General features: G+C 43.6%; 1 protein-coding gene across 1 annotated transcript in view; it reads left to right on the top strand.

Moving 5' to 3' along the window:
* Window positions 1-13,783, top strand: part of LOC103179701 (vacuolar protein sorting-associated protein 13B) — a 481,880-nt gene that overhangs the window by 233,965 nt on the left and 234,132 nt on the right. Inside the window, 1 exon segment of the mRNA XM_007895087.2 lies at window positions 12,670-12,797. Coding sequence (XP_007893278.2) covers window positions 12,670-12,797 — 128 coding nt within the window.

Raw genomic sequence — 13,783 nt, 5'->3', positions numbered from 1 at the left:
AATTTCCAAAATCATTTAGGAGATGGTGTGTGGGAGGGGGGCATTGTTGGGAGTGTCACTCATTTCTCCAGTTAGAGTGAAATAATGGACATTGTGCTGTAGTCTGCAAAAGACGTACAATGCCCAAAGGTTCAATATCTTATAAATTCAAAACATGCTGCCAAAAGGAAGTGCACAGTTTGAGCTTTGGAACGCCAACATCTGAAAAGATCATTGTTCTTTTGTATGTGCACATTACTGATTAATACAAAATATGTCAGGATTTTAGGATACAATAACACTGCTTAACCAAAACAGCGACGTATCATGGAATCATAGAATCCTACAGCAGAGAAGGAGGCCATTCGGCCCATCGTGTCTGTGCTGACTCTTTGAAAGAGCTATCCAATTAATCCCACTCCCCCTTTCTTTCCCCATAGCCTTGCAATTTTTTTTCTTTTCGAGAGAAGATCCAATTCCCTTTTGAACGTTATTATCGAACCTTCTTCCTCCACCTTTTCAGCTCGTACATTCCAGATCGTAAGCGATCTGTAAACTTAAACGCTGAAGTAAGTCCCTCCAAACCGGTCAGAAATGTCATCAAACCAATCTCTGGAATATTAGTGAGATCGTGAGCAAGGTGAAACATTGTGGTTCTCAAAGGTTGGATTGTGCGGACTGTTATTAATACCAGTTAATGTTAGGGAGGCCTTGAATATGTCATTGTAGAACAGTTGTGTAATTTGAAGTGATCTGAGTGCAACCCAGTATAAACAGAGTGATTGCTTCCCTGGAAAAAAATAAACTTCCATAGTTAACAATTACTGTATTGTGGAACAGATGTAAAACGCCAAAGTGTTTCCTATAATAATTGAATTTGGCAAGAGCGTTTCCAAAAGAACTCTATAATTATGACACCATCAGTTGAAAATATTTGAGGATTTCTAAGTTCATTTTATTGCCTTTTAGTACTCCCATAAAATCTGTGTGTGTGTGTTTTGGTCTGCATGCTGTCATTCCAATGTATAATTTTCAGAGCGAAATGCATTTAAAGACACAAATTTAATTTATAATGAATAAAACCTGTGAATTTTTAACTCGTGGAAAATGAGAATGCTGTTGTCCTGGCTGCTTGGAGGAGATTAGTGCTGTTCTGAAATCTGTTGCACATGTATCTATTTAATTCAGCTATTGAGACTGATGTTGTCATTTGCCATTTAATTTCTGGTGAAGTAACATTGTGGCACAGAATTTATGCTTAATTAATAAAATCTGTGATATTTGTTTTGCTGCCTTAAAACGTGAGACTAGATACATTAAATATTTAGAAATCAACATTGGGCTCAAGCGCTCTGAGACGCAACCCAGCGTGAGGGACGCTATATAAATGCAAGTTGTTGTTGCTGTTGTTGACTGGCGGTTCTATGGGCTATGTAAATCCTCCCTTTCCTGGACTCCACCTCCCCCAGAGCCAGGTTAACTTGCGAGTTAATATGACGTATTGAAGAAATCTTCCCTTGATCCATCACAGCTATCCAGCTACTGGCCCATCTCCCACCTCCCTTTTCTGTCTAAGGTCCTTGAGAGAACCGTCGCCTCCCAGCTTTGCTCTTTCCTCTCCTCCCACACTCTCCATCAGCCGCTCCAATTGGGTTTCCGTGCTTGTCACAGCACCGAAACTGCTCTGGGCAAGGTCATAAATTACATCCTAACCATGTGTGCCCCGGGCTCCCTCTGCCTTTTCGTCCTCCTCGACCTCTCTCCTGCCTTTGACGCCGTGAACCACTCAATCCTCCTCCACCACCTCTCCTCCCACTTCAACCTTCAACGTTTCTTCCTTGACTGGTTCGGGTCCTACCTTTCACACCGCCTCCACTTCGTCTCTGCAAATGGCTTCTCCCCCAGCCCCCGCACCGTCTTGTGCAGCGTTCCTCAGTCCTCTGTCCTCGGTCCCCTCCTCTTCACCCTGGTTTCGCCCACAAATATACGGTCAATTCACTTTACAGTCTATTCTGTGAAGTGCTTTGAGACATCGAGAAAACGTGAAAAGCATTATATCAAATGCAAGGATTATTATTATTATTACACGCTCCCCCTTGGTGACATCATCTGCAAACATGGGGTAAATTTCCACATGTATGTGGATTGCACCCAACTCTATCTCTCTGCCTCCACCCTCAACTCCAGGACTACTGGCGTCCTGACCGACTGCCTGTCCGACATCAAGTCCTGGACGAGGGACAACTTTCTCCAACTGAACGTCAGCAAGACCGAGGCCCTCCTGATTGTCTCGCGCCAGAGCTTCCGCACCTCGGGCGCTGGCAGCATCAGCCTCCACGGCTGGCTGCACACTCAACCTCACTAAGGCAGTCAGGAACCTGGGTGTCTTGTTTGACCCTGAACTGTCCTTTCTCCCCCACATCCGCGCCATGACCGGCACTGCCTTCCACCACCTCCACAACATTGCCAGACTCCACCACTGCCTCACCCCTCAGGCTGCCAAAATCCTCACCCACGCGTTCGTCACATCAAGGCTCGATTAGGGGAACTCCCTCCTCATCGGCCTTCCCAACTCTTCCCTTTACAAGTTACAGATCATCCCAAACTCTGCAGCTTGTGTACTCTCGCGCACCAGGCTCCGAGACCCCATCACTCCCACTCTCGCCCGACTCCACTGGCTCCCCATCCCTCAGAGGATCGAATTCAAGATCCTCGTCCTCACTTTCAAGGCCATCCATGGCCTTGCCCTCTCCTACCTCTCTGACCTACTGACTCCCTACCAACCTGCCCCTCCTTCCGTTCAGCGGGCTCCGGCCTGCTCCATGTCTCCCGCCTGACCCACCCTACCATAAATGGCCGGGCTTTCAGCCTCTCTGCCCCCACACTCTGGAACTCCTTCCCAAAGTCTCTTTGGCTCGCTTCCTCCCTTGCCTCCTTCAAGGCTGGTCTCAAGACCCTCCTCTGCGATCGTGTCTTCAGTCGCCCTCCCACCTCTACCCCACTCCTCCTCCCCCATGCTCGGGTCCTGACCCCTGACTCACCAGTGCCTTGGGACGTCCTCCCGACGTGAAAGGCTCTCTATAAATGTAATTTTGTTCTTGTTGTTGTATGCTGAAGGAGATGAACCTTATGTCCTGACTTACCTTTGCTAGTGAGAAGCATAATTTACACCTCCCTTTTTCTTATTGAATGCTCTTCCAACCCCATTGTCCTCAATTTGATTATCCCTGACTGGAAGGTACAACCCTCACATCCCTGCCTATAACTGTACTTTGCTCGCAGGTGTCTTTTAAGTTGTTTGTTGTCTTTTTTGGGGTATTTTTCACCCACTGTGGTCTTTGCTTCCTTTTTTTTCCAGGGAACATATAGTTCAGCTTCTGAACATCTGAAATTACTCAGCGTACAGTCAGGGCTGTTTTGGATGAACGGGAATTCATTATGTAAATGCAGCAGATCAGATTTCATGACCCGATTCTGAAGAGTTTGGGAGCTCGGACCGTTTGCGGCAGGTGGGCTGTAGTTGCTGGGAGGGTCTTATGCTTTGTGGCAGCTGCTTCCCTCAAATGTTTGTACAAAGTGACAGGCACGTTTAGGTCAGGTAGGTTAGCACTTAGAATAGTGTATGCAGGTTTCAGATATACAGATGTCTATTGTATGTTCTTTCTACACCCATCAATAATAAGGGCTCAAGACCTTCCTCTTTGGCCGCACTTTCGGACAGCTTTCCCTCTCTCCCACCCCCTTTTCACCCACATTACCCCTCACTTTAACCCTCACCCCAACGCAGGTGTAAACCGTGGACTGTCCAGCGCCTTGGAAAGTCCTGTCAACGTGAAAGGAGCTTTAAAAAAAGTAACTTTGTATTGCATTAAAATGGTTGCGCAAGCTCTATTTTTCTTCTGTGGCTTAATTTCACAGCTCTGCTTCTCTGTCAATCCTCAGAGCTCTTCTCAGAGTCCCAAAGTTTGCTCTTGTAAAGTCTCAGGTGCCTATCGTTCTTCTGACCTTTGTGTTTACTTTGTTGGCTATTGAGTCCACTGTGATCACTGGAACACAAATGACCACCGGAACACACGGGTAATCTGGAAATGAGCTCAATACTAAATCGAGTACATTACGTGTCTTGGTTCCCTGCTTCAAGTATTATTTTAACATCGCTTTTATATTCCCACTTTGGTTCCAGGGTTGAGCCTTTCTCCAGAGGCAAAGTGCAATATAAAAGCAGTGCACTTCTGTGCGCTGGAACAGTGTAGACCTGGCTCTGTGTTGGATCAGCTGTTGGCTGTGGAGTGGAGCTGTTATATTCAGCTGAACCTGTTGATTGATAGGTTATACTGGTGTATATCTTGGCTGTTATTTTATATTTTATTTGGTCCCCAATATTGGCAGCTGGGATTCTGAGACTCCCAGTAAGAGACTGGGTATCCGAAGTTCCTAATATGAGGGGTTGGATTTCTGGACCCTCCTCTCATACAAGGACCCTCCTCTCATCCCTCGTTCCCCGCCACTCCACTATCTGCAGCCAAGTACTACCCCCTGACCCACTGCAACTCCCTACCTTGATCCCTCCACCTTGGCGCCTCTTACTATCTTCAGATCGCACCTGAAGACTTTCCTCCTTGACCGTGTCTACGGTCACCTCTCCCTTCTCCCCGGCTCAGGATCAAACTACCCCTCAGCTAAGCGCTCCAGGATGGTACCCCGTGTGAAGGGTATATAAATGCAAGTTAATAATAATAATCCTTGCATTTTGATATAGCTCTTTTCACGTCGGGAGGATGTCCCAAAGCGCTTCACAGAACACACTGTAAAGTGAATTGACTGTATATTTGTGGGCGAACGCAGCAGCCAATTGCGCACAGCAATGTCCCACAAACAGTCGTAGATTGAAAATGACCAATTTATTATTGTTTTTGGTTTTGGAGGGATTATTATTAGGCTCTGTGTGGAGTAAGGAAACTTGCCCAAGGTTTCACCCTCTGCCTGGAATTGAACTCAGGTCTCTCGCTTGCAAAGCGACTGCTCTAACCACTGAGCTACAGGACTCCACGTTGTTGTCGTCGTTGTCTTGAATCCTTTGTTATGATAGTCAACTTGGTTAAAAAACATAACTGTAAACATCTTGCAGGGATGAAGTCAGGAAGACTTAATTAACAAGTTAACAAGTTAAAATCTTTTATCATATAGATCTATTCTATATATTGCATCTATTACAATATTGCATCTCTTTTGTGTTCCGCCCTTGATTGCTTTTCATACATTGTTACCTTGAATCCTTGTTCATTGTTCATAGCTCACATTAGTGACATTTAAAATGAAAATTGTAGGTGTATGTGGTGAGCTACACATATGGTCCAATCTACCTCAATCCCAATGCCCTGCCCCCTCTTTTCCTGTCTTCAGATCGCACCTGAAGATATTCCTTTTTGACTTTTCCTATGGTCACCTCCCCCATCTCCCTGGCTAGGTGTCAAACTATGCCACTGTTAAGCCTATGAGATGTTACCTTGCATGAAGGGTGCTATATAAATGCTTATTGTCATATTTTTAAACAAATCTTTTGCTTGTTTTTTACAGTTGTTTGAACCCTGGCAATAAGTGTAGGAAGGACAACTATAACACAACCAATTCTTGCAAGGTCAAAAGAGATCTAAAGTGGGGCCAAATACATTTTAAAAGAAAGTTTCCCCGATATATTTAAAAAATCCTTGTTTGAATGCAGTTCATCACACACATAAAACAAAGAGATCTGGTCAATTTCAATCCGAATAATTTAATCAAAATGATCACGACCATTGATTAATGATCAAGACAATTTGATCACCTGTGTGATCTTCACATTCGATCATTGCTTGAAGTCTGACACCATGAGCTCAGAGTCCCGACGTGGGGCTTCGGTATTTGTTACAGTGGCTGTATTTGTTGGTAAACGCAACTGGTAATGACATTGTTCATGCTGATCCATTTTGAAATCAATGCGTGTCTTGAAAGAAATGTGGTCAATTACCAGGACTAAAGGGACTGGATTCCACCACGAATTGCACATAAGTTATTAATAAACTCGAAGCAGTGCAGACTTTTTGGTGGTTGATGGTTGTTTTCTATCTGCAATAAGATGCAAGTAGTTTTTTTGTTTTTTCAAATGTGGAAACTGTCTCTGGTAATCACTGTTACCCGAGTCAGAAATGTAATTGAATGTGAAAACCATCATTCAGTCTGAATTGGCAGATTAGCATGGTAGTGCTGGAAATTGTCAGGAACTGGCTCAAGCCATAAATCGAGGAGTAAATGGCAAAAGCACAACCTGGCTCACAACCAGAGCTCAGTGCAGATGAACAGATCTTCACACTGAGAATGCTCCAAGAAATAAAGTGGAAAATCAGAATACAGAATACAGTCAGCAGTTTCAAAAAGGCAATAAGAAATTTATAGCACGCTGGCTAACTTCAACGTACAAGCAGAAGACTTCACTGAACATCTAGCAGCCGTTTGGGATTGAGGTGAAACTGTAGTAAACTTCTGACAACTTATCACTCTGAAGGAAAAGAACTCAGTGTCTAGTTATGCAGAGTGGTGAGTTAGGCGTCTGTATAAATTCATAAATAAAAGCGGCTGTGATGTTGACAGCATAATGACTTAACTGGTAATGACAAGTTAAGCCAGGATTGAGTTATCTGGTGTTTACTGTATCTCATAAGATACCGTAGGGAATTAACCTGAGAAGTTTCCTGGTTACTAGGTTTGCTCCTTTTTTAAAAAACATGATAGTGCAGTGCCAGAATGCCTTGTAAACACCTGCACATAGTTCCACTCATAGGGGCTGAGCAGTTTCCTTTCCTTGGTTTATTTATCATGAAGGCATTCATTTTGAAATGGATGGATCCTGCTACAACTGGGCTTCTTTGAGAGGACAATTCTGTTTTTCCGAATAAGTTCTGTCAGATTTTGTCGCAAACACAGATTGATTTAGCTTGTCTCACTCTCATGTGTCAGGTAAAAGGTTGTTGGTTCAAGCCGCACGTTGGCACTCTGAGCTCATATCCAGGACTGACGCTCAATGCAGTGCTGGAGGTGTATTGCGTTGTCAGAGGTGCCGTCCTTCAGATGAATCATTAAACCGAGGTCCTGTCTGTGTTACGGTGAACTTTAAAGATCTCATGGCAACTATTCCAAAAGAGAAGAGAGTTTCTTCCTGTGTACTGACCAACAATCCCCCAGATAAAATTGGTGACTCACTCCATAGCTGTTTGTGGGACATTGCTGTGTACAAATTAGCTATTGCATTCACCTACAAATTACACTGTAAAACGTGCGAAGGACTTCGAAACATTTTGACGATGCATTTACAATCCGCAGAGAATTTTATTGAAAATGCTGGAGAAAAATGACCCAGAGTTTGGTGCTAAGGCATATCGCTGTCTAAATGTATTCTAACATGTACAGTGACTGGAACAGCAACAACTTGCATTTATATAGCACCCTTCACTCAGGGTATTGACCTGGAATAGTTGACAGTCTGACCCCGAGCCAGGGGAGAGGGAGGAGGAAGGTGACTGTAAGCATGTTCAAAAACAAAGGTCTTTAGCTGGTGTTTGAAAGTGGGGAGGAGGGTTCAAGGCAGAGGGATTGAAGAAGAGAGTTTCAGAGATTGGGGGCGTTGTGGCTGAAGGCACGGCCACCGATGGTGGAGCGGATGGGATGAGGGCCGAACAGGAGGCCGGAGTCAGACTAGTGTGAGCAATGTGCTTGAGGTCAGATTGATAGACATAGCCATGTGCACAGATGGATAAGAGAGAAAGAGAGGCTAATATGACCACTGCTTCCTAACTTATTCAGTTTGTTGGCAGATTTTTTATTCCCAAACAGAAATCTGGCATCTCTCAGTGAATCCAACATCATTGCAGTTTTTTGATTGTTGCTTTAATCTTTTTGGATTTTGTTTTTGAACACTAATGGTTCCTTGGTGGGATTATTAAAGATAAACGATTAGATTTGGCCACAATAATGCTCTATAAAGGCTACAGTTCATTTTGATTTCACATTTGTAATAAATCTTCTAATGACAATCATGTGTGCCTTCCCTGAAATGTCCAAATTTTACGTTGGTCATGGGCTTAACTGGCTGCCAAGGGTTGTCATGCAAATATCTAAACCCGAAGGTCAGGAGTTTAGTTCCATGCTGCTAGCGTTTGGCATCTTACCGTTAAGACTTGTTGGATACTGGTGCACAAGGAGCAAATTGCACACAGCTCTTTGACTGGACTGCTAACAGTCAGTCTTGCATCATTTGTTTTGTTAGGCTGCAGACTCGATTCAAGCGTTGGACACACCAGCTTTAAAACACTGCAAAAGAAGTTGCTCCAAACAAGTATTTCACATTGGTTGTGCTAAAACCGAGGTTTATTTTTGTATTTGGAGTCTTAATTTTCTTGGCAAAAGATGTAAACAAGAACTATACTGGCTCCCTGTTTTTTTTAAAAAAACACAGCAAATGTACTGCACTGGGCTCGCGGAAAGAAAAAGAGATGGGAGAAAGCATTTTTTACTTCCTTGGGAACATAGGAAACAGGAATAGGAGGAGGCCATTCAGCCCATCGAGCCTGTTTCACCAGTTATTGGAATTTCTCAGATCTTTTAATCGCTTGTCCCTCCTCTTTCCCTGACATCACTGCCTCTCCATTGCAGAACTGATCGATTTCAAGATGTTCACACTCGCCTACGATTAATTTAATGTAAAAGATTGAATCGTGCTTCAGCTGTGACAGTACAAAATGCACTCGACACGTTTCCCTGTGGCCTGATCTGTTTTGCTTTTGTGTTTTGGATTAAAGTTTGCAAGTTCTATACTGGCATCTAAAGAGCTCCAGTTCTTGATCTCTCCATGAACCCACAGAGAGCCAGTCAGTGAAGGCGTGTTTTGTTTTATATGAAGTTATCAGTAGCCTTACTTGGTTGTCTCAGAATAACTTTTGTGCATCTGCATTGTGTTTGAGAAAATTAAAACCTGTTGATGAAACATTTTTTATGGGAGGGGGTAAGATTGTTAAACCATTGATGTTTATTTTTGGTGAACTACAATTCTGATCAAAGAATAGCGTACATATATATATCATATTAAATACTATATATATTTTAAGCAGAACAAAACTCATCTAAAACAGCTGCACGTCAAGTATAGCATGGAGGAAACTCCTAGAATTGGGGAGCATAAGGAATGTCAGGAGGAGGTCTCACAGGATTTACTGTGAAGTGGAGTGACAGTGCATTTGTAGGCTAGGCAACAGCAGCAACAAAATTAACATGTAACAAAATTACATCGATAGAGCGCCTTTCACGTCGGGAGGACGTCCCAAAGTGCTAGGAAAACGGGGCAGTCCAATTGCATACAGCAACGTTCCACAAACAGCCATGAAACGATTGACAATTGTTTTACTTGGGGATTTTTGGCCAGGACACTGAGAGAAAGTTTCTTCTCTTTTTGAGTTTGAACAGGCAGACGGGACCTCGGTTTAATCCGTAGGATTTGATGTCACTCTCAACACAACGTGTAGTAGTCTTTTTTGAAATAAACAGTTGTCTTTTTGAAATAAAAAATAGATAGTATTGATTTAGGAAAGAGACTGATGTTTTTAGAGTCCTCGTTGCTCGTTTCTCTTGAAATGGTTCCACATTGGATAACGTGAAACTTACATAGAGTTCCTTTTCTTTCACTAATTTACTAGTGAAAAAAAGATTTACTAGTGAGAAAAACTTTCCGAACCCGTGCACAACTTAGCATCAGGTTCGATCACCAGTTATCCTTCCTCCCCCACATCCGGTCCCTGACCTGTACCGCTTTCTTCCACCTCCGCCACATTCACATACATACACAGAATGGTGAAATGGGCTGACATGTGGCAGATGGATTTCAATGTGGATAAGTGTGAGGTGATACACTTAGGTAGGAAAAATGATAGGAGGCAATATAGACTTGGTAGCTCAAGGGGGGGTGAACGTCCAGAGACATCTGGGTGTTCAAGTAAGCGAATCATTAAAGGTAGCGGGGCAGGTAGATAAGGCAGTAAAAAAGGCATTTGGTGTACTGAGCTTTTTTAGTAGGGGCATAGAGTATAAGAGTAGGGAGGTTATGGTTAATCTATACAAAACACTGGTTAGGCCTCAGCTGGAGTACTGTGTCCAGTTCTGGGCACCTTACTTCAGGAAGGACATTAAGGCACTGGAAAGGGTGCAGAGGAGATTCACGAGAATGATACCAGGAATGGGGAACCTTAGCTATGAGGACAGGCTGGAAAAGTTAGGACTTTTCCCATTAGAGCAGAGAAGGTTACGCGGGGACCTGATAGAGGTCTTCAAGATTATGAAAGGTTTCGACAGGCTAGATAAGGAAAAGGTGTTTACGCTGGTAGGTGTGTCTGTGATCTCTGGTCACAGTCTTAAGATATCTACCAAAAGAAGCAGAGGGGAGGTTAGAAGAAATTTTTTCACTCAGCGAGTTGTTCGAATTTGGAATGATCTGCCTGAAAGGGCAGTGAAGTCCGATTCGATAACAGCTTTTAAGAGAGAACTGGATAGGTATCTGGGGAAGACGGGTTTACAGGGTTATGGGGAGAAAGCTGGTGATTGGGGTTAGTGAAAGTGACTTGCTCTGTCAAAGAGCCGCACAGACTCGATGGGCTGAATGGTCTCCTTCTGTGCCATAACATTCTATGAATCTATGAAAAATTGTCCGTCTCCGACAACACCTCATCCCAAAAGCTGCCGAAACCCTTGTCCATGCCTTTGTCACCTCTCTGCTGGACTCCTCTGACACCTTCCCCACTGTCTCCCCTCCTCCACTAGTCACAAAATCCAGCTCATTCAAAACTCCGCCACCCACATTCTCACCCGCACCAAATTCCACACCCCGATTACTCTAGTCCTTGCAAGCTCCACTGGCTCCTGTCAAAGAGAGGATCGACTTCAAGATCCTCACTCTAGTGTTTAAATCCCTTCATTCCTTGACACCCCCCTATCTCTCTAATCTCCTCTTTCCCCACAGCAGTATCCATTGCCTCTGCTCTACTGGATCCGGCCTCCTCTGTGTCCCTCGAATCCTATGCTCCACCATCAGCGGCCGTGCCTTTGGCCACTAAACCCCGAAACTTTGGAACTCCCTTTCTCAACCCCTTCGCCTCGCCCCCTCCTTCCCCATCTTCAGGTCACGCCTGAAGACCTTCCTCTTCGACCACGCCTAGGGTCACCTTCCCCCTCCCCCTGGCTCAGCCTCGGGCTCCGCCATTGTTAAGCGCTCCGAGATGCCGCCTGGCGTGGAGTGGGCTAGATAAATGCAAGTTGTTGTTGTACTAGTTTGAGAGGCTCATAACTACCAGTTTGAGAGGAAACGGGTTCCTGGATGATGGTGAGGGCAGGGCACTGGACTTAATTGGAAAGCAGCTTGATGTAATGGGAGGACTGTAGGATGGTATTCTGTAAAGATGAGATCAGATGTACTGGGCCGAAGGACCTTCTTTATCCAAACTATTCTTGTGATTGGCTTGTGATTATCAAGTTGAGAGACTCCTGGTTACCAGACTGTCATCAATTACATTTTTAACGCAACTTCAATTCCTCGCTGCACACGTGTTTATGCACAGTGGATAATACATCCACATTTACCTCTGGTTGATGTGTAGTGGACCCAAATATCATCACTTGTCTGTAATGTGTTGCAGCAAAAAACAGAAACAGAGACATAGATCTGTTGCAGACCTTGTGTCAATGAATAAGTCAAGGCCACCAGTTGCCAACAAGCTTCAATTTGGTTTTTGAAGGAGATTACCTGAAGAAGTATTACATTGTGGTTCTTATAGTAGGGAAACCATCAATTTCTCCACTTTAAGAACCATGGATGAAATGAATAGAAAGAGGAAAAAAATTAAGAGAAGGTAGTGCACAAGGCCAGCAAGATTTGGTTTTGCCAAATCCTTTTGCCAATTTGCTTCCACAGCCAAAGGGAAAAGTCTCCAACTTCCCCTAACTCCAGGTTAACAGATGGCCTTGAAACCATGTCAGCCTTGATATTCAGTTGTGAACATGGTAGGATTTATTGAAGTGGCAAAGATTGTTATGGTGATTCTGCACCAGCCAATATCGCTGGCTGCCCACCTCTATGAACAAAGGTTGCTGATCCGTGTATACCTACTGTGTGGTAGATGGACATGCTCAATTGAATGTTGAATTCAGCTTTAACTTGGAAATGATTTTTCTAGAGTCCTTAAAAGAAGTCAAAGAAAACAAGCATCAAAGTGAAGGTTGTTTTTCAGAATTTGCCAAATTCTGATCTCTGAAATACTACATAAATACAATATAAATTTATATTTGTATGGTTCCTTTCACGTCAGGAAGATATCCCAAGGTGCTTATCAATACTGACTTGGCATCCAAGCTGGGAGTGGGTGCCAAGCGGGTGGGTGGTGGGTGCCCAGGAGGTGGGTGGTGGGTGCCAAGGGGATGGGTGGTGGGTGCCAAGGGGGTGGGTGGTGGAGAGGAGGAAGATCACTGAAAATGCAGGTAGGTAGGTCTTGAGATGGATCTTGAACAAAGTTAGGGAGGGAGCGGAGAAATTAAAAGGTATAATTTCTCCCCAATGATTTCCACTACGACTCCTTTTGTCACTGGTTAATAAGTGTTGTTTGTTTTCTTGTGTTCAAGAATCTCGCCCGCTCACCGTACCGATCAAAGTAATGCAGAGTTTCTCTGAAGAATGGAGCAGCCCAGAGGAGAGAATGAAACAGCTCATTGGATGTGCATGGGATGCTGTCAAATGCCTTACATTGCAGGTAAGTAGTCCTGACTCTTTAGAACATATGTACTGGTTTAGCATCATTTTTCATTTTAAAAATAATTTACTCTTGAAGGTGCGGTGGTTAATCTGATTATAGTATCCAGGTTAAGGTTGTGAATGCTTTTTTTAAAGGTTTCGTATGATCAGAATGGTATGAGGCAGGCTGGTTGAATCGGTCACTGGGGGCAGAGATTCTTACGACTCAGCTTGTTAACCCTGCAAACCAAAGCCCTAATGGGGTAGGGTCATCACAACCGGGCAAGCAGGAAGCTTGCCAGAAAGTGATCTCAATGAATCTTTTAGCTAGTTAAACTCCAACAGTATCCTTGACACGCACTCAGAGGTCACTAACCCTTGGCTCTTGCTTACCTGTGCTTAATACTCTCGAGAATTGGACAAGCAGGATGCATCACTCCAGAGAGAGAGAGAGTGGGAATTCCAGTCACGGGGAAATTTCCATGTGTAAATGGCATCCAGTCTGGTTTAGATACTCATAAGCATAGTGATAGGTTTCCACATATATCAGACACCTGGCTGACCAAAAAAACAGATGTCTGTAATAATACAGTTTTTAGCTGTGATCAAACCCGAAGAAGAAATCTTGGACCGAAGAGCATGGTCATTAATTCAAGATTGCTCTGGATGTTAGAACTTTAAAGTTGGTCTTAATTTAGAGCCCAGTTTTCCGTGTTTATTAAAAAGAGAATGTGATATTCAAAGACAGTGGTCTTAAGGTTAAGACTATGCGAAATATTGGGTCTCTGAACAATATTTGCAAGTATAAAATTGTTGTTACAATTCTCAAGACATTACTGTGACCAGAAGCCAGGTAAAGAAACTACATGTTATTGGTCTTTTATTCTGTTAAACAAAGCCTCAATAAATACATCTGTTTTAAGTTTTATCCAATATAATTCGTGAACCCATGAAGAATGGTCAATTAGTCATCAGATTGTTATCCCTGGATGTTTCATGAACATG

The sequence above is a fragment of the Callorhinchus milii genome, unplaced genomic scaffold (genome assembly GCF_018977255.1).
Source record: "Callorhinchus milii isolate IMCB2004 unplaced genomic scaffold, IMCB_Cmil_1.0 Scaffold2, whole genome shotgun sequence".
Classification (NCBI taxonomy): Eukaryota; Metazoa; Chordata; class Chondrichthyes; order Chimaeriformes; family Callorhinchidae; genus Callorhinchus; species Callorhinchus milii.
Note: the sequence above shows the minus strand (reverse complement) of the source record. Positions and strands in the feature narration are given on the sequence as shown.